General features: G+C 36.0%; 2 protein-coding genes across 23 annotated transcripts in view; one reads left to right on the forward strand and one right to left on the reverse strand.

Annotated features, from left to right (window-relative positions):
• SLC25A40 (solute carrier family 25 member 40) overlaps positions 1 to 10,733 on the forward strand; it is a 19,010-nt gene extending 8,277 nt beyond the window's left edge. For 5 of the 20 annotated variants that reach the window (XR_015278283.1, XR_015278284.1, XR_015278289.1 and 2 more), the window contains 8 exons: positions 1,313 to 1,437; positions 2,646 to 2,819; positions 6,100 to 6,209; positions 6,521 to 6,602; positions 8,249 to 8,329; positions 9,579 to 9,700; positions 9,894 to 10,124; positions 10,246 to 10,484. Coding sequence is in view for 8 of the 20 variants with exons in the window: in XM_023920281.2 (XP_023776049.2) it covers positions 1,313 to 1,437; positions 2,646 to 2,819; positions 6,100 to 6,209; positions 6,521 to 6,602; positions 8,249 to 8,329; positions 9,894 to 10,009 (688 nt within the window). In the remaining 12 variants the exon portion in view is untranslated. Of the gene's footprint in view, positions 1 to 1,312; positions 1,438 to 2,645; positions 2,820 to 6,099; positions 6,210 to 6,520; positions 6,603 to 6,777; positions 8,158 to 8,248; positions 8,330 to 9,578; positions 9,701 to 9,893; positions 10,161 to 10,245 lie in introns of those variants that run through there. The other 15 variants (XM_023920282.2, XM_086858642.1, XM_086858634.1 and 12 more) reach the window with 9 other exon arrangements.
• A 662-nt stretch (positions 10,734 to 11,395) lies between these two features.
• Positions 11,396 to 25,737, reverse strand: part of RUNDC3B (RUN domain containing 3B) — a 50,898-nt gene continuing 36,556 nt past the window's right edge. The window contains exons 9-11 of one of the 3 annotated variants that reach the window (XM_086858582.1): positions 15,254 to 15,400; positions 14,777 to 14,892; positions 11,396 to 13,769 (exon numbers count right to left, since the gene is read on the reverse strand). In XM_086858582.1, coding sequence (XP_086714708.1) covers positions 13,624 to 13,769; positions 14,777 to 14,892; positions 15,254 to 15,400 — 409 coding nt within the window. In that variant the 3' untranslated portion in view covers positions 11,396 to 13,623. Of the gene's footprint in view, positions 13,770 to 14,618; positions 14,732 to 14,776; positions 14,893 to 15,253; positions 15,401 to 19,772; positions 19,941 to 21,701; positions 21,805 to 25,737 lie in introns of those variants that run through there. The other 2 variants (XM_086858569.1, XM_086858575.1) reach the window with 2 other exon arrangements.

The raw sequence follows: 25,737 nt of genomic DNA on the forward strand, positions 1-25,737 counted from the left end.
ACCACTCCTTTGAATGCATCATTGAATCACAGGATTTGACCTGGTCACTGGAAAGGGCCTGTCTTCTGCACATTCTTCTTGTATCTTGCTACTTAATGACTTGCTATCAGCAGCACAGCTGTTTACAGACACTCTGGTGTTGCACCTCATTGCCCTCACTTAATTTTTGTAATCATCTTCTTTATTTCAAAGAACTTTAGGGTTTTATTCTCTCTGGATAAACAGATAATTCATTTTCTCTCTACAAGAGCCATTTACATACTTAAACATTGCAATCAGATCTCCTCCTGGTCTTCTCTTTAGGCTTAACAGTCCCAAATTGTTTTATCCTTTTATTCATATTAACCTGGTACAGATAGAAATTAAGACCTCTATAATTATGTTCTCTCTCATAAACCAAGAAAGTTTTTGAATCTAAGATGTGTATTAAACTTGTATCTTGTAATGTGCAAAGTGGAAAGTGCCCAGTGGAAGCACTGGTACACTTCTGATTTGCAGATAGTGCCCAGTGTATAGGTACAAAAAAAACAAAGCATTGTGGAGCTCAGCTTTGTTTGCCCTCCAGTATGTGACAATTTCAAAATATAAACCTTAGGACCTGACTGAATTCTTCTCCAGCAAAGAACTAACTTCTGAGGAAAGTCACACAAGTAGAAGATCTAAACTAAGCCATGTTGGCTTTCCAAGCATGACGGTCCTCGGTGTTTTTTGGTAATGGTGGTACATGCTGTATTGGTACGCACATAACACAGAAGTATAATTGCCATCTTATAGCAAGATGTGGTGCTTTACCCTTACACTGAATGATTATTGAATCTACCTGTTGTTACTATAGTCTGTACTGTGCTGGTATGGAAAAAGCTTATTACTACATTGGCTCTCAAGTAGTGAGTATCATGGCTATTGATCAAGAGTGTAATATCCAATTGTTACATAAAAGTTAAGGTTAGTAATACTTCTGTCATGTTTCATGTGGGTTCTTCATTTTCAGATCTTTCACTTCCCATTCTTTATCAAAATAATTCTGGAGGTGGTATGGAATAGATTTTGACTGAGATAATTACCATTATTTTACTTATGGTTTTCCCGAATGAAATAAAAACCTGGGAAATGTGTGGATTTGAAACTCTGAACTAGAAGCAGTGAGTCAAAGCTATGGGATTAATGTTGTAGTTTTTTTATTAATGCATTACACACAGCTGGAGATTTAACCTTTTTTTTTTTTAATGTAAGTAAAATATCCATACAAGACGGTTGAGTTTATTCTCTTGCTTTCCTTGTATTAATTTAAATTTCCTCTCTTCTGTTTTAGAATAATGGCAGTTCCTACCACAGTAATCTATTTTACTTGCTATGACCAGCTATGTGAAGCTTTGAAAAATAGACTAGGAAAGCATGATGAGCACATTCCAGCTATTGCAGGTTCCTTAAGCAGATGTAAGTTGCCCTCTGTTTAAAGAGAAAACTGTGTGCTGTTTTCTTGAGTTTGTTTTGCTGACTTTTATTTAAATATGCCATGGGTTTAAATGATGTATAGGAAGAAATACTGTCATCACCCAGTATTTCTTGGGCAACAAAATCTCTAACTTGAAGTAATGAGATTTGGTTTTGCTGAAATACTTTCACTACCTTTGCAATTTGTTCAAAATTTTAGATCTCTAGATTTCTACCAAGGACAGTTTAATTTTAGTCTGTTCTGCCATCAATCTAATAATAAACTGTTATTTGCTATAATGGAAGGTACATAGGTAATTATAACAAAGATGAAAATTGAACTTGTACTGGTTATACTGCTGTATGATGCAAATGGAATTTGTATATTTTCTTACTTTTGTTTTTCCTTTTACTCATCTATTTTTGTAGAATTAACTAAGATAATATATTTTTTAGGGCTTTCTTAGAAGGGTCTGATGATGCAGTTCCATGTCACGTGCCTGTGACAACCATGGGCACTGGCAGACTAGTAGAAAAAGGATTGCTATTTTGCGGTGGTGTAGCGTGTTGTTCTTGTTAGGCTGTTCCAGATTTTAAATTTATGCATAAAACCTTATTCCAGCAATAGAAGAAAAATTCTTGGATCTAGTAAAATTTTTAATGTCTGTTAGATGTGTGATGGCAGCTTGTTACTGAATGATGACTCATTGACCTTTGTGCAAGATGCAAGAGTTACTTTATCAGATACAGATTGCCTGCTAATTGTTCTTGATAGTTTAAAATAAGAGTGGCAAAGATGCTTAGAAGTCAATAAAAGCTTAATCTGTAACCACAATTCTGTCCTTAACACAAAAAAAAAGCCTTAAACATCAAGATCGCTTTCTTCAAGTTACAGTTTAAAATGGCAACTAATGAAAATAATTGAGTAAGTACTTGAAATTTTCAGCCTATTTATGTTCTAAATCTGAAAATGAGGATTCTCAACATGTTACATTGATTACAGCATGCTAGCATTGAAAAAAAACCCTGAACTGGAAACATAGTTGCTGTGAATAGGCATGGTTTTCTTTTCTGGAAAGGAAACTTATTTTTGGAATTAGTTCAAGGAAAATGGGAGAGTTGAAAAAGTAAGGTGAGACATGACTTGAATGTTCAGGAAATTGTACAATTGTGTATTGATTTTTCTAAAAAAGAACATGTTTCCTTTGCAGTCAGTTCTGCTACTGTGGTGAGTCCCCTGGAGCTGATCAGAACTCAAATGCAGTATCGCAGGTTGTCCTACAAGCAGCTGTACCTGTTAATCAGCACCAAAGTGGCTGTAGATGGGTGGTCCTCCCTGTGGCAGGGCTGGACTTCTACTATTCTGAGAGATGTACCTTTCTCAGGTAAGGTTTATTTTCCATGCAGTTTTTTGTTTATGTTTCTATATATTTTTTCTGTGCTTTTAGATCTTTTTAATGGTTGGCTTTAGGAATAACTGAGATTTACTTTTTCTCTTTTGAGTATTTTTATTTATAAATTTTCTGAAGATGTGATTTTCCCCCTCCTCCCATTTTGTTTGTGGATATCAGATAGGATTTATTGTTACATTCCCTTTCTCTGTATTTAGATGCTTTCTTCTCCTCTTTAGCTTATGCAATGACTGCTTTTGAAGAGTTTCAGTTGGAAATTTTTTCTGTGACAAAAATAGAGGCTATTTTCTGATAAATGGTGTATCTAAGGGTTCTGTTACATAATTTTGGAAACATGTACAGAGTGACACCATAGTGTCTTCAACATTTTATTTTTTTTATTTTTAATCAAGATGAATTTGTATAACTGCTCCAAAAAAACCCTTTAGCAAGACTCCAAAGCTGAAAGCCTAGAAGAAGAAAAGTCTGATTCAAAGCAGGGTTTAGGGCTATTCCTTAAAGATAACTGGGTCAGATGTTACAGGGGAGACTGCTAAAGGACCAGAAAGCCCCTGTCCCTTTAAGGCCTGTTTTTGTCAGAGCTCTTTTGGATCATCAGACATCAATTGTCGTTGAAGCAGTTTCTGTCATTGAGGTATTACCAAGAATAACATCTCTAAACACTTTATGTTGGCCCAGAAAAATTCTTCAAACCTATTTTTGGAAAGATTCTTATTCAAACCTGGTTTTGGAGTCAGAGAACCCTTGAAGTATTTGACCTGCTATTTCTGTTCTCCTACTTCATTCTTAAGATGATCTGGTATCTAATTTCATTTGTGTTTCCAAACAATTTAGTGGGCCAGTCATTGGTTTGGGCTGTTACAGGATATGTGTACCCAGTGTAAATTTGAAATTGTCTGTGAGATATAAGTGGGGTGTGATGAGGATATTTACTTAAAAATTTCAGTTGGTAGTTAAGTGGGTTAACTGAACCAAGTTATTTCAGCTGTCTTCTTTTCAGAATTTATAATGCTCTGTTCTATTTCACTTAGCTACTGGGAGGTGTTTGAAAACTGTGAATGGAATGCATTTTGCTTAAAGATCCAGTTCCTTGATGGGACTTAATGTAGTCTTCTGTAATAGGGAAGGCTTCTGAACTATGAAAACATGGTTTCACTAAGGCTGAAGTTAAAGACAACTGCCAGAATTCATCTGAATTCTTTGTCTGAAGTGTCTCCTGTTCAATATTTGTTTTTAATTTACTTATTTTTCTTCTCTGCCAAATGCAATTTTCTCTTAGGCTGTTCTCTAAGGTTTGTAAGGGAACTCTCAAATTCTTCATCTGATTCCTGCTGTCCATCTTCAAGTAGAAATTCTCATTCTTTTATTGAGTTTTGTCTGTAGCAGTGTGGCTGGAGCTAGTGAGCTTCCTTCCCCCTGCTGATTTTAACAGAGTGGGAAGATCAGAGCACTGTGAGGGAGTGCACAAAGAAGAGGGCACTAAGGTGATGTGCTTGTATTCTTCTCAGCCCTTTTCAGATTCTTGTGTCCATGCCTGCTGTTCCTCCACTGATCCAAGCCAGGCTTGTTGATTTTTAGTCAGTTCGGCACTGCTCTGGCATTCCCTGGACAGCCAGTGTGCACTCATTCATCTGTGCCCAGTATTTTGAGGGTATGATGGTAGAGTCACAAGTTAACCTATAAGGCAGTAGCTGCATGTTGAGAACTACTCAACCAATAGTGAGCAGGCAAGTAGAAACCTGAATAAAGGAAAATGTATTTTAAAAAAACCCAAATGCCATAAAATTATGCTTATGTAAAGCTAAGGGTGTTTAATGCTGCTTAATGCCTTTTCCAACTGTGTTTCCTGATATTTTTTTTTTCCTTGTAACTGCTCTCTGTCTGTTATGATGTGCTCCCTTTGTACCTTCAGTCTGAGCTCTTCAGTTTGAATGATGCTCCAACAGCAAATGGATCTCTGGTGCTGTCAGTTTTCACCTTTGCTGGATGGAGTTGAAGTCAGCTGTCTCAAGAGTTAAAATGAGTGTAACACTGAGCTGAGAAAGCAGGTCCTATTGAAAACAGTCAAACAGTACAGCATGACTCTGGAAGCAAAGTATAATTAGAATTCCACTCTATTCCTAGCCCAAGTGTTTCAAGCATGTTCCTTGGGATGCTAGCTAGACTGAACAAAACTTAAGTTATGAATGTTTATAAACACAGAAACTGATTTAATAGTAATATTTGAATCCTTCTTTAAGCAGTATCACAGACAATATAAATGTAAATGGTATTCAGGGAAATGAGTCCTGTAAGACTTAAGAAAATTTTGGATTTAGATAATTTATATTAAATTAGGGTTTTGTACATTTCAATAGTAGGCTCTCCTCAAACCCTCAGAATGCCTTCTGACATACTGGCTACTTTTACTTTTGCAAAATGTTGGAGGCCAGGCATGTGTGCTGGTAGTCTTTATGGCAAGAAAATGCTGTGAAATTTTTCTGCTGGCACAGCCTCCAAAACTTGGTGCTGAATGAGGCATAGTTACCCTTCAGGATATGGAGCTGTCATTTGCCGTATTTAGTTGACTAACTACCATGATGAATTACTCTCTGATTCAGCCCAGTAGTATATAGTTTGAAGTTTTAGTCAGAAAGCAGAAAAGGTGCAGTGCAGTTTAGTTCAGCAGATTGTCACAGAAACAGATGTTATTCCTAAAAGTTGTTTGCTGGACTTTCCTTTGACAGTCCCTACAGAGGCATTCCCTTGTTACTAATTCCAGGGAGCAAAATCATATTTTTTGGTTCTCTCAGAATTAAATTTTATACTGTGCCTCAAAAAAGTGTGAGGCAGTTCTGAGCAACATTTCATTTTGTATGAAATGTGTTTTTATAAAATTAGTGAGATCTGTGAAACATGAAATATGCCTGAAAACATAACAAGTAATTAGAAGCCTACATTTTGATTTATGTTAAATTGAATGTGAGTTTTATAGTGCTTGGGTTAGATTGTATGAAGATAGAGGTTACTAAGGTTCCTAAGGGAATGACAAAATGATTTGGCTAATTTGTATCATATGAAGAAATTTGGGATATGAAGAACAGGGGGAATGAAGCAATCTGTCCATGGGTTATCACATAGGACACTTAAGCTTTCATCTCTTGTTTCTCTTTGCTTCTTTTGCCACAGTAGAATTCTTCTATCTAGACTTAAGAATTTTTGTACTTGACATACAAATCTGTTGTAATGTAATTTTATTTTTTTGTAACCATAGCAATGTATTGGTATAATTATGAACGTTTCAAGAAGATGATGTGCAAGGAAGTTGGTGCAAGTGAACCTACATTTTTTGTTTCTTTTACTTCAGGAGCAGCATCTGGCTCTGTAAGTATATAATTTCTTTTCTGATGCTATTCTTTATTATTAGCACTAATAAACTATTTAAAAGTGGTATGATTTTAGATGATTCTCTCAGAAATGTGTATTTTGGGGTATTTGTACTTTAAACACATGGTGTGGCATTCAAGCTGACTAAATAAATCTGAATAAACTACAGTGTTCTGACACACAAGACTTAAAAATATCATGTCCTTGGAATATCAAATCTAGTTTCAAATTGTGCACTTTAATTTCAAAATTTAGGGTTAAATTTTAATTTTTTTTGTGCACTAACATTAGAACTGATTTCCTGATAGATTGCAGCTGTCACAACTCAGCCATTTGATGTAGTGAAAACACATAGGCAGACTCAACTTTGGGAGAGTGAGACCTTAAAAAGTAAGTTGTTGGTAAGAATAGAAAAACCCTATAGTGTTCCAAAAAATAAAACTTAGTATTTGGGTATAGCTTTAAATATTTGCCACTTCTAAAGTATATGTAAGTATTTTATCACTCAGGCATTTTTTCTTCCCCAAATTGTAGTATCTAGACAAGATATTTTTTTATCTCCTAGGAGAATACCATACTTCATTAATGGCATGGAAGAGGGAAAAGGTGTGAGCTCAGTACAATTTAGCCTAATAAGATGGTATAAGATTGATACAAAGGAATCCAAAGCTATTACATTGAGGCAGACCAATTGGAAATTTGAGATGTCCCTGCTTATTGCAGGGAGGTTTGACTAGATGACCAGTAAAGGTTCTTTTGAACCCAAACTTTGAATGAAGTAAGTTGTATTTAAATAGGCAAAAAATTAATAGCAAACATTCAGGTGAACAGTGATCTATTGAAAAAGTCTTCTAAGTAACATTCACTACCACTTGCTCCTACATAACAATATTCTTGTGATAAGTATTAAACTAGAAACTATTGTGCTCAAGTTGTATATTTTTTACCTTCTTTTCACGTGATTTCAAAAAATTATTTTTGAGGGCATGAATGTCCCAATTAATGAATGTCCCAACATCTTAAAAGAATGAAAGAGGAAGTTTCTGTTCAGTAGAGCACTGCTCTGTTTTATACAAATTGAAGTCATATATATCTTTTTTTCCCATTGCTTGGGATGTGGACCAGGAGGACTTTCATTAACCTAAATAAATATTATATCATGGTTTTAAGATTACAGACTGTTAAAAGGCTGAGTATCCAATTAGTTTCTGCTTAGAAAATAAGTACTCACTTTTTGGCATGAGGTTTCATTCTCTCAGGTAATTTTTTTTTTTTCCTAGAGCAATAAAATGTATTATTATATAAATGTATTATAAATAAAATGTATTATTATTTGATTGCAGAACAAGTATTAAAAAGTTTTAAATATAAATAGTTACCATTTAAAATTATTTTCCTGTGCTGATAAATGTAAGAGTTCTTTCATAACACCACTTTGAAACGTGTATGCAACACAACAGTCCAACAGTCTGCCATATATTTATTAGGTTCATAGTAACCCAGTTACTTTATATTTTTAAAATTCCATTATGGTAATCTTTAATTAAAGATTTTTTCAATTTTTTTCATAGTTTTTGAATTTGAATGGAATTCAGAATGGTTTGATTACCAGTTTAATATTTTCCGAATCCAGATACTGTTGGAGTTGGACACTGTCTGTGCATTTACATTTTGTTTCTCTGTGACTGTAAAAATTTTTTTAGGCTTCCAAGAGCTGTGGGATATTCCTGATGAATGTATTCTATGGAACTGCTTTGGCTTTTTTCAACTGTATCAGCAATCCAGTAAAGACTATAATAGCTGTTCATATATCTTACTCTAAGTGTTACTACAGGTCTTTTCCATGTCTTGCTGTTTCAAATTGTGTATTTGCATACTGTATTAATTTAACATACTGTATAAATAAGATGGATAAAATTAACTAAAAAGGAGTTAAAGGTAACAATTACATCTGTGACTGTCTCTGATTTCTAAAAATATTATTCTGTGGCATTGTATGGATTGCCTAATTCACTGTTGTCTTTTACTGTATTGAGTTCCACAGAGGGACAGTAAATCAACCTGGGCAATTATGAGGAAAATTGTCGCTAGAAATGGGATGTCTGGATTATTTGCTGGTAAACTTTTTCCTATCTCTAAAAAAATTCAGACTAGAGAGTTTTTAATTATAGATATTAACATGAATAAATTATGTATTTCCATTTCTGTGGACACCATCAGTTATGCAATAGTTTGCATCTATAAAGCAACACACATGCAGACTTTGGCCTCTCCTGGGATCTTCCTGGCAGAGAACCATGGTATAAAGCCCTGAAAACCAGCCCAAGAAAGCTGGTTAATATTTAAGGATCACCTCCTCCAGGCTCAGGAACAATATACCCCTGCAAAGGGAAAGTTAGGTGAAAAGTCCAGGAGGCCGGTATGGAGGAAGAAGGAGCTCCTGGACAAACTCAGACACAATAAGGAAGCCAGCAGAGGGTGGAAGCAAGGATGGGTAACCTGTCACAGAGAAATGGTCCAAGCACACAAAGATCAGGTTAGGAAATAAATCTGGCCAGGGATGTCAAGGGCAACAAGAAAAGCTTCTATAGGTATGCTGGTGATCAGAGGTAAAACATGGGAGAACACTGTCCCTCTCCTGCATGACTGAGGAAGAGGTGACAAAAGATATTATTAAAATGATACTGAGATAAAATCCTGTAGTAGTTCATACTAAAATGACCATCTGCAAGAGACATTCCAAATCCAGGATACTTATCAGACTTCACCGCACTGCACTGGTTCACTGGGGGCCCTTGTGTGAGTGGCTGCACAGCTCGTTAAGCCTTGCAAGACTTTGGTTTGCTGAAAGAGATTAAACTGCTTTACTTGTCCTACAGTGATGGCATAGCTAGGTAACAGGGTCTGTATATTTCAGAGCACTGATGCTAAAGAATGCAAGACACCACAAAGTGTCAATATTATTGATATTAAATTCAGTTAACAGATTAAAACACACTTAAGTCCTGACACATGGGTAGCAGGATTTAGAGATACTCTTGATCAGACACCAGTTGAGTTCAGTTGGCCACATGTAGCTGAGATGACTGGGTTACTCTGCCTGGCTCCTTGCTGTGTTCCAAAGCTACACAAGTTCTCAATGGGTTGTGTGTCATCTGTGCTGGCTCTCTGCAGATGTCTCTGCATTTCAAGTGGAAGTAGAGGGCTGGCTGTGTGCGGACAAGGGGATTCAGCCTTATTTCCCTTCCTTTAAACTGATTAATTTTCTAACCTCCACTGGCAAGATCACAGTTGACAGTAATGGGAGACGTTTAACACCTAAATTCCATTATTTATACATGTGACCAGGATTCGTCATTTTAATAGAGTCCACTTCTTGTGTGCTCCAGCACATGAGCCCTGCAGGTCCAGGTGCTCCACTTGCGTGGAGACAGAAGGGGCAGAGACACAATGGACTTGAGGCAGGCAGACCACACAAGGTGGCAGAGGTGAGGGCATAAGGTTATTACACTGGTAATACCTACGGCCAGTAAATTCAGTATTTTGAGGCATGTGAGCAGGTAGAATCCCAGCTCTAAACTGATATACTATGGTACTGATATCTGTGATCAACACATTGTACTGCAGCACTTGCATCTGAAAACTAATAATAGCGAACACTTCCCTTTCTCTTTTGGGCAGGTATCACTCCGCGGCTGTTTAAAGTTGCTCCTGCTTGTGCCATAATGATCAGCACGTATGAATATGGAAAGTCTTTCTTTTCTCATTTAAATGAAAAAAAGAATCAACGTCCTTAATTCTTCTTCATCCAATTGTATGAAGTCAATAATAGAAGTTGTGCCAATTTAAATCTGTGAAGATGTTTTTTAGAATTCCCCTTCCATAGAATTTAGAATTCTACCATTACATTTGGTAACTAAATAAAGTTTCATTTTTAACTTTCACAAAGGATTAATTCACTCTTTCTATTAAAACTAAGAAAATACATGTTACCCTTAAATTATCATTGAAGATTTTATTACTTTTCTTGCAGCTGGAGAGAAAAAAGAAAGGAAGGAAGAACAAAAGAAAAAAGGAGGAAGAGACGAAAAATTGAGGCTGGACATAGCAATGAATAATAATGACTTCCACTGTGTTAAATTTTCAGTCATGATTAAATATTTTAGCTGGGTTTTAAAATTATGTTTAAAAATGTTTTGAGTTTCCAATGGTAAGATGTATTTATTTCTCAGTAAGGAGGTTGATACAGAGTAAATTCAATACTTATTTTTTCATGCTGCTTGTTACGTGTTTCATTCTGTACATTTGTTATTTGCAGCTCTGTATTTTGTGTAAGTGCATATTATAAAACCTTCTCAGGTTTATTTTAAAAGAAAAATTCTGTCAAATTGGAAAAATACTTATGCTCATTAGACACTGAGAGAGCACAGTGCATACACTGATAGGGGCTGCAGGGGCTTTTTGTTTAAGGTAATACTCAAAGAAAATAAAGCCCATCTCTGCATTGAAGCCAACGGTGCTCTGCAGGAACACTCCTTGCATGTTTCTGGGAGGTGCACGTTGTCACTGTCACCACACTCCAGGGCAGGGCCAGGCCATGCACACTTTGTGTGGGGTCACCTGGTTCTGTGCCAGCTTGACTCAGCTCTGTGCCCCTCTGAAGGGAAGAGCACGTTTGCGTTGCTGCCGTAGCCACCCTCTGCCCCAGTGTGCTGCACTCCGGGTAGGAGCAGCTGCAGCACTGCACTTGACTGTAGGCACTCAAATTACTAAATCAGAGCTGCCTCTGTATGATCTAAATTACTTTTTAACTACCCTCACTACCTCCCTCCTTTCGTGCATTTTCAATGCTGTTGTTGAATTCCATTTTTTGTGTATTTTAATGAGGGGGGTAAAGACGTGAGGTTCCACGTGAGGTATACCATAGTGCTGGCAAAAGGTGCTGCCAGAGGAAATGTTTAACACTGTTCTTCCACTGTGACTTTTGAGTGTAAATTTACAAAATAAGGCCTAGGGGAACACAGCAGCAGCAGATATTGAATGACACTGAATGATACAGTGCAAGAACAACACTCTTCCCCCTTGTGCAAGAAAAGTATTTGCTATAAATTCAGTAATGCTGTAATTTACTGAATGGTCTTACTTTATCCTGTGTGATTAAAACAGAGACAACAACTTGTAAGTAGTGATGATACAAAATTTTTAATTTACATGCAACGTTTATGGAACATCAAGGCAACAAAACCATACAGTTTTGGTGGTTTAAAATTATTTTTAAAAAATGGTTAATGTTTAGAACTGAGAAAGATGCACATAACTGATTGCCCATGCACAAAATGACACCCAGAAACACGTGTCAGACTACATAAAAGACTTCAGCTAAACGACACATGTAGCTCTAAGAAAAGAGCCATCAGTGAACACGACTGAAGATCATGATTACTGCCCCCTCCAAAACACTAATGTGGTGTGAGAAGTGTTTAACAGCAAACAAGACCGATTAAATCACTGTACATTGATGCAGAATGTTAACTTGTGGAATCTGGATTCCCTCATTTTATTTGTAGTAAAAATGCATCTCTAGTTTACAAATTTATATTTAATAATGTTACTCAAGAAACAGGTGCTTAATGTGATAAAAAAAAGAAAAAGTTCCATGAAGTAATGGACATTCTGAACATGTATGAAAGGATTTAATGGTCAGAATGGTTTTAGTACAGAGAAATTACCTGTGTGGGTACATGAGGGCTTGAAAGACCTGGTGGTTTTGTTAAACTGCTTTAAAATTCTGCATTAAAATAGCATCAGTGGTTGTGTACCCTGCCATGGATATAGTGACCTCCAGCAGCATGGATTAGAGAGATGAGGAGATGGATTCTTATCCTCTAGCTAAATCCAGCAGCGCCTTGAGTTCCAGAAATGCATAGCCTCGTACTTAAAAAGACTAAATATTTCAGTTAAGGTAAGAATGAATTCTCTTTTTTTCAAGCCTGCCCTATGACAACCAGTTTGAAGTAGTAGTGCCAAGGTATCATCACAAGAGGCAAATCAACTAAACCTGTACAGAGTGTAGTGACATACTGTAAACACCTAGGAGTAAGCAATAATTAAAAATCTGTCTTGTATTGCAGCTACTCATGTAAACAATTTATGAAACTTCTTTGGCACAAAAAAGCATTTCCCCTAGCACTTATAAATACAACATACTTACATGCATTTCACTTTTGTTGAAAAAGTTACTAATCATACTGATAAGCATTACCTTGATTAGCAAAATTCATAGATAAAGGATCCATTGTATCTTACAAAGAATTAAGAATATAGTTTGCAATTCAAAAAATTATTTTGCAAACTTTGAAACTGGGTAATCTGGAAAGTTAGTTACATTTAAAAAAAGTCTACCTTTTTTTTTCTCCTATCAGTAATTTAAATCAATGGCAAGTAATTTGAGAAAACTGACTTAAAGATGTTCGTTCTGCTGTATTACCTAAGCAAGAAAAATACCTACTGCACTACTACAGGGATGAGAAAAGTCTTTTAACGCACAAATACATTCATTACAATGTTTCCCCTTTTTCACTCTCCTTCGGATCTTGCCAATAAACACAGAATCCAAACCTCACAAGATGCTTACCCTAATCATTCATAGCCCCCATCTTTTCAGCAAGAAACTTTTTGTATAATGTTAGATTATCTATAACCCAGGCCACTTAAAAGCATTTAGTGAATTTGCTCACCATTTACAAATCGCTATGTATGCTTGATTTATATGACCAAGTTACATTTGTTATTCACATGCAATTTCACGAGTTTGTGTTTCAGTGTGACTGGGACATTTCCTAAGTGCCATGACATTAACAGGAATGCCAAACCTAACACTGAGTCAACTTGAGAAAAGCTGTTGATAGATTAAGTATGCTATTTGAGGTCCTACACAACATACACAGATGAAAAGCTGGATTTTTAGGTAATTATTTGCCTACAAAGACTGGTGTTCATGATTCTGTCTGCTCTGCAGGAGTTGATAAGTATTTAAAGCACTGCAGAGTACAGTGGCTAGAGCCAGTCCAGGCTAGTGCAAGGAGAAACAAAGCTGATGGCATTTAAGTATGGGTCTGATTTCCAACTGTTTCATTTTAAAAAACAGTCATAAACATCAGATTATACATTCTGTAGCTGACCAAGGGATTTAAATAACTTCAGACTAAAATAGAATATCTGAAAAGTCATCAGGGGGAAAAGAAAAAGCAAATGAAAACTGACCAAAATTGTGATTTATAAAGGTATCCATGACAAAAAAAAATAAAGCAGCTTATTTTTTAACTCAGAACTAGCAGTCTTCACTACAAGTCATCTGATGGAACATAAACCAAATGCATACAACAGAAAGCTCTTCCTTCTTGTGTGCATCTCAAGATGGTGTTAAGCCTGGACTTGTCATCTCTGTTGTGGGACTTGCAAGGTATTCACTTGATTTCAAACTTGTGAGAGACTTATAGCTTGCTACTGATGTAAGAGAGCCACAAAGACCAAGCAATGATGGAGTGTCTTCCTTTCCTGTTAAGAAAAATAAGAATTAAGCTAATATTTTTTGTGGCACAAGATTAAATGACCATAAAAAAATGAGAAAACAGAAAAAGCTGTTTAATCTACACCACTGTGAATTCCATAGTATGCTACAGCTCAGGCATGTTTCATAAATACGACTGGGAAGACAACTTACACCAACCACACGTTCCCTCTCCAGGTGGTACAGAGAACCCTACCCATGCCTTCCAGGCTGGGCTGAAATCAGTCTTGAATTATATTACATTTTAATACTGCATACAAGTAAAAAAAAAAACTTTCAAAATTTTTTATCCTTTATATTTAAAAAAAAGAAATTTTAGCAGTTACATAACACTAAGATTTTATATTGGCAAATCTATTTAAAGCTTAGAATTTATGAGATACAAAAAGGATTCTTTTATAACACTTTATATTCTATACCCAAAATACTACTATTTTACAAATCTTCCAACATTTTCCTGCTTTTTCAGAATTGCCCAGAAGATGGAGCAGCTAAGCTTTGATAAGAGCATCCAGATTTGAAAGGAGGTGTATGCATATATTACATTTATATAGACAGTTCATATAATGTTCCTCTCTCTATTTTAATGTCAGGCTGTATCTCCAGATAAATGTTAAATGCAAGATGTAAGGATGACAGTGGTAGTTGCAAATCCAGTGCATTTAATCATTCTTTTAAAACCAAAAAAAGGAAACATAAGAAGATTGTTACAGCAGAAAGATGTCAGCAGGCCCTCCTTGTAGTGAAGCTGACTGGTTCTATGATGGAGAAAGAAGAGATGTGCAACATATTTGAAGCTCAGCTTTAAATACAGAGGAGTGGGATGGGTATCTTCATAAATCCAAACTTATTTGAAGCACAGTCCCTCCACATAACAATGAAAAATATGTTTTTCAATGTGTGTTTTCTTCACACCGAAAATTTGTCTCACAGGGACTGGAGTTCAGAGCTATGAAGAAAAAAATTAAAGGAAGACATCAGACTGGCTATGTACCTTCATTTAACAAGTTAATTCCATCTTGCTTCCCATCCTGTGAGTGACCTGGATCCAGAGAGGATTGAGAAAGACTAACTTCTGCTGAAAGTTGGTCCAGACTTTGAAAACTTTTCCTGCAAAGCAAGCAATATTTGATAGCAACACATTTAAAGGTCTAACTAGGATATTCAACTCTCCTTAAAAGTTTTCTAAAAAAAACTATGCAGTTAATCTTTCTTCTCTTAGACACTACTTTTATTTCCTAAGCCAGTTCTTTCCTAAAGTAATGATTTAGTTTTTTGCCTTTTTTAAAAAAATTAATCCAAAGGAAGAAAACTTATGACAAGCAAGAGAAACTAATTTTTGTTACCAGTGATCTTTGCACATTGTAACAAGTGACTCCAATAGGATATGTTCCAAAGTATGCTGAGGGAAATAGTAGTTTTCAGTTTCCCTGTTCCTCTAAGGGGGAATCAAAATAAAGATGAAACTTACTCATCCCACTGTTGATTGTGCTTTCTATAGAGTAGAGTGTCCAAGGCAACAGCATTGACATCCAGAGCTCCTGGGGAAGGCCACTGATTGGTGAGGTGAGTAGTTAATTCTTGTCTTGATCTCAAGTCATTATTCTTTAGCACAGTTCTGTAAACACAAAAAAATAGTCTATTAAATGCAATTTGTTAAGGTGAAGGGAAAACCACGACACAGAAGATCATAGAATCATTGTAGTTGGAGAATACCTTGAAGATCATCCAGTCAAACCATCACCCAGCACTGCCATTGTAACCCCTAAACCACATTACCTACTGTCAGACCCAGACGTCTCTTAAAGACCTCCAGGAATAGTGACTCCACCACCTTCCTGAACAACCTATTCCAGCCTGACCACCTGAACAGTGAAAAAAAATTTCTAATATAAAATCTCCTCTCTTAAGCCTCAAGGCCATTTCTTTGGGTCCTGTCACTGCAGGCACAGCAGAAGAGACCAACCCCCACTCACTACAAACTCCTTTCAGGTACATGTACAGAGCGATGAGGTCCCTGCTGACTCTTCACCAGACTGAACACACCCTAAGCTCCCCAAGATGTTCCTTACAGGATATGGTTTCTAGACCTTTCATGAGCCCTGCTGCCCTTCTCTGGACACACTCCAGTATTTCAATGTCCTTTTTGGAGTGAGGGGCCCAAAACTGAAAAGTACTTGAGGTGCAGCTTCACCAGCGCTGAGTACAGGACAATCTACGCTAATCTTGATACAGGCCAAGATGGGATTGGCCACCTGGGCACACTGTTGGCTCATGTTTAGCCACCTGTCAACCAGCATCCCCAAGTCCCTTTCTGCCAAACGGCCCTCAAGCCTCTCCTCCCCCAGCCCGCAGCACTGCAGGGGGTTGTTGTGACCTAAGGGCAGGACCTGGCACTTCACCTTCTTGAACCTCAGGCAGTTGTCTTCAACCCATTGATCAAAACTGTCCAGATCTCTGCAGAGCCTTCCTACCCTCCAGCAGATCAACACTCCCACCCAACTTAGTGTCATCTACAAATTTACTGAGGGTGATCTCAATTTCCACATCCAGATCATCAATGAAGATGTTAAACAGGACTGACCCCAAAACCGAGCCTAGGGGAACACCCCTAGTGACTATCCAGATGTTCTGCTTCAAGTGACCCACAGACTGCAATTTTCACAAAGCATCTTAAGCTGTTTGCTTTTCCCAGGGGAAGCAACTTAGAAACATATTGAGTCACATTTAGGAACAAAAAAAAAAATAAAAATTGACATTTGAATCCTTCTACAAAAGCAATAAAGAAAGGCAACTGCATTTAAAAGGTTCTTTCTGCCACCATAATGATAATTAACAGGCAAGCTATTTGCAAGTCCACTATGGGAATGTGATGTACTTCCCTTGACACCAATTTTTTTTGCAGTTTCTTGCATCCCCACTTCAATACTTTTCCAGAATGAACTAGAAACCAGACGTTAATTCCACTGTATGCTTTCAGACAAAATATAACACATAGTTATTCTGCTTTCCACCACCTTAGTTTCTAGCAACTATGTCTATAATTGACATAAAAAGTGTAAACTGAATACCTTAAATGCTCAAATTAGTTTTGTCTCATATTCCCAGTAAAGCAAATCAGTTTTCTTAAATTCTAGAAATGAAGAAACCAGTATTGGAAATCACCTGCCAAAAGTCACAACGAAGTAAGTACATAGTTTTTTAAGCTCAAGACAAGACCAGCCTTTTTCCAATAGCACAAGGCAACCTTTAATCTGCCCTTATGCTGCTGTAGAATAACTAGAAAGAAAAGCAATAGCATTTTGTAATTGGATTTTGTAAGTCCTCCAAGCCACAAAACACTAGACAATAGTAAAATGTTGCTCTACAAGGAGTTTGACTATCTCTGGCGTGAAGCAAAAAGCTAACTTACTCATCTCCATACGAAATGTACTCAGAAGTTCAAAGCCAAATGCCATGTTGCTATCCAAAATGTCAAACTGCACAGCAAATTAAATAACTATTTATGGCACACACACATTTCTGTGAATTTTCCAATAACATTGTCAACAGGTCTATTTTTACAGTACAGTTTTTATTCAGGTGGTATTTGAACTGTTTAGACAGGAAACTCTGTAAGGGCAAATAAAAATAACAGTGCCCAAAGAGCCAAAATTTCCCACAAAACAAAGCAAGACAGTAGAAAGCTCAGTATGAAACGTTTAGCAGCTGAGTTTGACAGAGGAGACAGATTCAGTTTTATTGCACAAAAAGGGGATGAAGCACAGCTGTGATTAAAACTGATTAAACTAGTTTCAAGAAACTTCTCTCAAGATGACTAATTCCCTCAACATTCATAAAAGTAAACAATCAGCTTTTCTACCCAGAGATCAACACCCTCATCCTCTTCTCCAAGAGGTCTACAGGAATAACCACTTTCCTAACCCAAAGCTCTCAATTTCAAATACTGAATACCATGGTATTCACTTCCCCATGTAATAATAACCCTAATTCCCTCGGGAACATCAAGCATTACACAGGGATGTTACAGGTTTCTTGATCTGAGGAAACTGAAACAGCGAGATAACAAGTTCTTATGAGGTTTGCCAGGTACATTACATCACCTCCTTATTCAGAAGGACAACTTGAATGTTTTCACAGAAGTTTCATAACAGGACACAGTTTATATGAGCAACTATGCCCACAGTGCCTAAATGCAAATTTACACATGTAACACGTACATGCAAATTTCCATTTGGACAACCCCCGTACACTATCACAGACACATTATCACAGACACACATCTACAGACAAGTTGCTAATAGTGGAAATTTTGCATTTGACATAAGTTTCTATATTGAATATATCTATATTTCTATATTACACAAATCTTTACACCCTACTAACCTGAAATTTCACCTTTTCTGTGTGAACAAAGAAATTCACCAAACTTTTCCAGGAATTTTAACAAAACATTTAAAGATAGTTTCAGTTAATCACTTCTTAAACCACTCCACCATGCTCAGGAAGAAAACCAGGCATCAAGTAGGATACAGAACTAAATATTCTCCTCTTGACACTTTTATTTTGAATCTTTCAAAATATGTAAAAATAGATTTGAAATTATAAAATCAGTCCTAACACAGTATCAAATATATATAAAATAGTAGTATGGACAATAAAAGTTAGATGAAATATTCACACCAGATGCTATTAGTTACCACCTAATTTATCAGCTTTGTAGATTGTTTAGCTCTTTGCTCTTATGCAGACATTTTTCAAGTATCGTAAGATTCCTCTGCAGCAGAAAGCCATTATAAAGGCATGCAAAAATGGGTAGTGCCTTTCTTTGACCAGACTTATTTGAAGAGTCAAAGTATTAAACTGCACAGAAACACAGAACCACTTAGGCTGGTGGTGGTTCTAAATCCACTTTTTAAGATCAATGAGTCCAACCATAAGCCCACTACTGCCAAGTCCACCACACTAAACCATGTCACTAAGTGCCATGTCAACACAGCATACAGAATCCTCATACCCTTAATCACCATGAGGAAAAATGATCCTCCTACAGATATTCAAATACAGGAAAACAGGTGGAAACAAATGCATTTACTACAGGAAAAAGTTAAAAGGGAAGAAAATATGATCAATTGTTAATGAAAAAAGCAAATATAAATTTCAAAACTCAAAGTGCAAAAAAGCTGTGCAAGACTATCTAGTGCTGTCCTGTTCTTGTTCAGACAAAATAAATGTTTTCTAGAGGTTAAGAGCTCTCAAAGGAGAACAACTTATTTTATCCAAGGCATATTGAATTAATTTCTACAGTAGTGCTGTTGTTCCCCAGAATGCAAACACTGTAACCAGGCAGGCCAGCTCTGTGCAGAGGCACTGCAGGGTTTGAGGCAGGACTTCTCCTTGCACCAGGACTGCAATGAGTATGTAGTTATATTTTTTAAAAGAAGTTCAATAAAACATGGTTCTATTGGTTTTGTAGCTGTGAGGATTGAAGGATGATGCAAGATAAGGTTTGTAGATGGTATGTTAAGCCATTTAATATAGGAGTAAAAACAAGGACACTCCAAAAAAAAAAAAAACCAAAAAAAAAAAAAGAGGGTAAGTAAGAGAGGCAAAAAAATTTACTAAAGGAAGAAGCTAAAAAAACAAGGAAATACAATTAAATCTGTGTGAAAACAAGCACATACACCAAGCTGTTAACTCCTTTTCCTCCATCTGGAAAAGAAAATGAAAACAGTGGCTAAAAGTAATACTCGCAGGAAGTTGGTACATTGAGAAGTTGGCAGTTGGTACATGGAGAATACAGTGGATCTTAGTAAGAGATTGCTTTTAATTTTAAGTAAGTGGCTGTTTTTTTGAATGAAAGACAGGCAGTGTGTGAGATATGGCTGAACAGGGCATCCTGGACTAACACAGTGGGACTGCAGAGTGCAGAAGGTTTTGTGCAGTGTAGGAAGATTAGGTAAGAACTTATCATGAGATCAGGGAGATAAACCATAAATGGGTTTATTCTCAGATCTAGACATGAAAAAATTCTTGGCTGTCTGAGAGCCTGTGAACTTCCCCTCTCTCATCTAATTAACTGCTATATTCTGTGTCTACAATTATTTCCATCTCTTCACAGTCCTGTTGGCAAAAGGTAGCAGTAGTTGTTTCATTATCTGCAAAAAGAAAACAGTTATACCCTTAGCGGTCTTTATCCCAACCAACACTTCTGTAAGATAACTTTGTTTAGGATTTCAAGTTCTGCAAACATTATAAAAATAAAGAAATAGTGAAGAGATAGGCAGAGAAAGAATATTCAACAAAAACCAAAACAGCACTATACCAGCTACTAGGAAGAAAAATAATTGTATCCCAGCTGAAACCAGGGCATTTCTTTTAAAATTACCAAACACCCTTTTTGTACTCCTTCACAGCATAGATTTTTCCACAATGCATATTTATAAGGGAAGTATAATATACATTTGCCATGTTGTCCCAGGATAACATTTATTACAATTAAACTGTAGTGGGAGTATGTTGATGTCTGAAAAAAGAAAAACTCCACACAAATTGAAAATACTACTGCAAATAATAATTTTTTTAGCCAAACAATCAGCAAAAGAGATGAGAACATCTTAGTGCTAAAGTACATGATTAAAAACTAATAAATATTTGCCTTACATTTGTATATTTTGTTGTCTATACCAAGAACTACTATTAAAATTAGACTCCTCTTCAAAAACAAAAAAATCCACCTGTTCAGTAAAAACATTGTGCTAAAGAATTCCTGCCTATTACAAAAGATTACTGATGAATCATTAACCAATCAATACTAACATACTACCAGGGTGGAAATAAGTGTCTGCAGATACATATGCTCCCTCCAGGCCTGTGAATTTAGATGTTTATTCAAGAATAACAGGAGCAGCCAGAACATTCATCCGGTTTACACAGCTATTCCCAGAAATATCTCTGCATGCTCTTGACTTTCAGTTCTTTAATTGTGTATTTAAGAAGCTGGGAAATGTGAGATTGGTGAACTCTTCCAATAAACATCCTTCTCCTCTACTGTTCACTTGCCCTGTGTTTGTTGGGTACTCTCCAGAATATCTACTTGCAGATTTCCTCAACTTTTATTATTTTGAGATGTTTATTTAATGATTTATTATTTTGAGAGTATTAAGCACATAAAGGATATATTTTTGTATGGTACACACGAAACAGTAAAATGCAATTGACAAATTACTGCCCATTTCTATCCCTGCTGCCTTTCAGTTCTGGTACAATCGTGTTAGAGGCCACTGTGTAAATGAAGCATCAAAAATAGCTACTTTTATTTTTTTTATTTTTTACTAAGCTTTATTGGTTGTTGTTGTTTTGTTTGTGTTTATGTTTTTAAAATTTAATTCTTAAGATAGACCCTCAAAGTATTAAGATAAGGTTATCTTAAGATAAACCCACCAGTATTGCTTCTGGCAGCTCAGCTGCTTTTCAATAGATTAAGAAATTACTGCTTTGAATTAATGCATCTAAGACTTCTGCTCCTTGAAAGTGACCTGAATTAATAGTGTGAGAGAGGGACAGAAGACAACCTGTATGTTGGGCTCTTGCAATCACAACAGAAATTATATAAGTGATTATAGCTGGTCACTTACTATACTGTAACTATATTATCTCTGTGAATTTAAAAATAAATAAGTAAATAAAATTTAATCTCAAGTTTAGCCCTAGCTAATATAGAAAAGCCTTTCCTGCATAACCACATAAATTTTCTGGTCTCATTTCAGCTATACCAGATTTCCAATTCCCCTTGGATCAAACACAGAATCATTAGAAGCCTACTCCAGAAGTTTCATTTACACAGATTTTTTTTGTTCAATATAACAAAAGTCAGTTCTGTTTCCAATTATACCTATGAAAAACTAGTAATTTCTTACCTGCAAGTTTAATTTCTCCAAATCCAGAAAATGCCAGTCCAGTTGGCAATTTGCCCTCCTACCAGCAGATGAAGACAGGAAATAAACCAAACAGACTAATTCCCTAAGAAAGGGAATTACATCAGATGAGTGTTCCAGTTCAAGAACTACCTGAGCAGTGAAAAGTAAAAGTAAAAATAAAAGCTTAAAAAAAATAAAAACATTTGCATAAGAAAGAACAAGCTTTAAAAACCTTTATTTAGGACAGGAGATGTGGAATGCAAACTCAAATTGATAGCATACATGAATATAACTAAAATCTGTAAAAGCAACTCCAAAATAAAAAGGGAACTCCCAAGCTGTCAGTACTGTAGCACAGCAGTGAGCTGTCTGGACTGGTATGTCATTGGACTTTGAGAAATTAGATCAGCAGGTATGAAAACGAGTTACTTACCAGTAGATATTGATGCTGCAATACAGCATCTCTCTCAGATTTGTGCCCTGTACACTGACACACTATTCCCCAAACTAGATGCCAGAGCAGTTATATCCCAGCAGACTTTCTAAAGGCAGTTGATGCAGTGAAAAAAACCCAGTAATGTCCTACTGCAACATATTTTCTTACTCTGACCAACAGATCTTCGTGTGTCACAGCAATGGCACTACCTGTGCCACAGAACAGATATCCTTGGAGCTTCTTCAGCATTTTTTTAATCCTCCTTTATTGTCTCTTAGAGAGATCTTGAACTATATCCTAACAAAATTAATTATCAATTTTATACAGCCTTTGATTTCCTTGACCTTTGGATAAGTTGAGGGAGTTTATACTGCCAGAAATACCAGGAGCTGGACTCCTGGGTTCTAGTCTAACTGGAGATTTTGTTTCTGAACACAGACATGCAGAATGGATCAAAACATACCATAATAAGTTATCTTTGCATATGCTTACTAAAATAGCACTGCAGCAAGTGACTGACACTCTTCACATCTGTGGACAAATAACCAGGCCTGATTATCTGGAGAAGGATAACAGGCACAACACAGCCAGTTTTCCCAGAGAGTAGGTCTTGACAGAAAACAAGAATACTGAACTTGATCAGCAACTAAACTACTGAAAAAGCAGAGAGCAGGTTTAAAGTCAGTTCTTCAACTATCAGTTCCTCTCTGCTGGGAAATGGAGGACTCTCAGCAAACAAACTTTCTTTTGACGGATTGTCTAATTTGCCTTCTGTAAATATCCTCTTAAACTCAGTTTGTCATATAAGGATTATTTTTCCCTTATGTCAGTGATGTAAATACAACATATCTGTTTATAGCTGAATTCCTTTCAAAAAATATTTCTACAAGGGTGTGAGAAAAAAAAAATCAAGATCTTTCTTAACAGATCAGAAAAACTGGTATTCTCAATAACTTTTTTTTAATTTTAAATTGATTCATTTGAATTCAATAAAAACAGGATAAACAACCGCAAAATGGATAAGTAACTTTGGGTTGACTGAATGACCATTTTTTCTTTAAAATTTTGCTATCATGTTAAGCCAGCAAGAGTTTCAGAAGAGCTATCCAACAGGGTAATTGGAAGATTAATCTTCTACATACATATTTGCCAAAACTAGCACATATAGGCTGTTTCATAATGCCATGGTTTTAATTACAAACAAAAAATTAAAATATTAGCAGCAAGCCTTGAGTAATACAAGTCCTTCTTGGAAGCTGAATGTGGATTCACAGAGCTGCCAGACTATGCAAACAGTAAGGCAGAGCTTCAAAATCTTAGAAATTGCAGAATAAAAAAAGAGGAGGGCAGAAGTCTGATCCAAGGGCAAAGGGGTAAAAAAAAACTCCGAATAAAAATCCACAATCAGAGAGTAAAAGTAGAAATGGGGACATGGGAGGGGGTAAATGGTGGCAAATAAAAATCTTTGCCAATGCAACTTGAGTTATAATTTGGATAACAACATAATGAAAAATTACAATGTTACGTGGTTGCATAAGAACATCTCAATGACCAACAGAAAAAACACCTGTCTATATCTCAACCACTTGCCAAAACAGGACAGCAGCTATTAAAAGCTTCTTGCTCAGGAAATCAGGTGGTACACTGGTTGTATTTTCTTGGTTATAACTTCAGGCATTTCACTTTATCTATTTAAAGCCTTTCCAGAACTCATTTAGACTGTGCTTTACTTTAACAAAATATTGAAGAAACACAAGACACAAAGTTAAAACTGGAAAAACAAGCTGTAACCTGAATTTACAAATATCACCCATAATTAAAAAAACCTCCAACATTTTTTCAATTGTGTGTATGCACACTGAACTGGAACTCACCTATCTTTTGAACAAACTATTTGTATTTTAGAGAAATTTATAATTTTGTTATGAAAGTATAAAAATAATTTTCTAATATTTTTTACTTGATGAAACTTAATTCCTGATCTATTTAAACCAATAAATCTAGTAAAATAAATTCAAAATTTAGGATTATGTTTAAATATAAATTCCTTTTGTCTGATGAATCGCAGAGATACTCATTCCTTCAGTAAATCAATGATAAAGTAATTTCTGCAAATACAGAAGTAGTCTCTCCTCCTCATTCTAACTTGGCACTGTTCTTTCACCCTCAAAAAAAATGATGATTTTTTTTACTATTTTTCATTTAAAGCCCATTTAGTTTGGTATTGAAATTCATGTAACTTGCATTAAATATATTAGAAAAACTAAATTCTGCTCAACTTTTCTCATTTATGTATAAGCAATATGAAATACTTGCTTTTCCCATCAGTATCTTCTGGAATATAGAAATAAGTATACAGTAGATGAGTATGAAGGTTAAGAAATGAATCACAAAACCCTGTGACTCTCAGAAGAAAATTGTTAAATGGTTAAATACAAGGGTATTTATCTGAACAGATAAAGCACAAAGAGATCAAATTCAGGCTCTGTGATTGCAATCCAGCAGTTAATGATTATGCAGCATGACTGACTTACCATCATTTTTACCTGTTTTTTTCTAATCCCTCCATTTGCAGTATCAAATTATTCAAACTTTCATGAAAACAAAGCCTCAGGTTCACCTGAGGCTCCAGACACAAGATAATTCTCTTTGTGGAATTAGAAGAGGAGGACATGATGTCTGCTGTATTGCTATGCCAAAGCAAGTATTCTTTTTCTGCCACAGTTCAGGTATATTAACAATGGAAGAAACTCTTAATCTACACAATATGCTTTCCAACTGTGAATGCACATCATTTGCAACTGCATTGTACCGAGGCCTTCAGAGGCTCAAAACTTGCCATTATTATTATTTTGAAAGGCCTTACTTTTCTCTCTTCCCAATCTTTTAATTCTACGTTGGACAAATATTCTGGAATTTGGAATGCATAAGGTGCTAATGTCCAAGTAACTCATTCAAAGGTTTCTTGCTTGGTACTTCTATGCAATGCCTTTATCCATAGAAGTGAAAATATGGGAGAAGAGAGAAAAGATGCCACTACAAAAACAAATGTTAGTATTACATATTAGACTCCTAGAAGGGGACACACTGCCATGCTAATGTCATTATGTATACAAAATAGTGAAAGAAAAGTCTATTTGGGTCTCTAACACACCAAGGGGAGTGCAGGGAAGAAGGAAGCAGAAAGCAGACTCCTCACAAAAGTGAGTATTTTTCATTTTGGAGTCAGAAAACATTTCACTGTAAAAATTCCAACACATTCTTGAAGACACCAACAGCTTCAAAAGCTTTAAACTTTTTTTACAATGTTCAGGTTTATTTTAAAATAAACCTTTTAACCCTCCTTTTTAATAGTTCAGAATGAGATATTAAAATGTGAGGGTTTAAAAATAAATGCTTCCCTATCTACTGCATCTTTTAGAGTAAGCACTTTTCTTCAGGCTGCTGTCAACCCAGGAACTTGGCTTCCCCTTGCACAATAAACCCACGTGGATTCTGTGGTAGTATTCTAAGAATAGAATAATCATGTTGGAGGCTTGATTGCAAATTGTTTAATTGTGCATAGTTCTGTACATAGTTCTTGCCCTGTATGTTCCTCTC

This window comes from Cyanistes caeruleus, chromosome 1, assembly GCF_971803275.1.
Source record: "Cyanistes caeruleus chromosome 1, bCyaCae1.hap1.1, whole genome shotgun sequence".
NCBI classification, from domain to species: Eukaryota; Metazoa; Chordata; class Aves; order Passeriformes; family Paridae; genus Cyanistes; species Cyanistes caeruleus.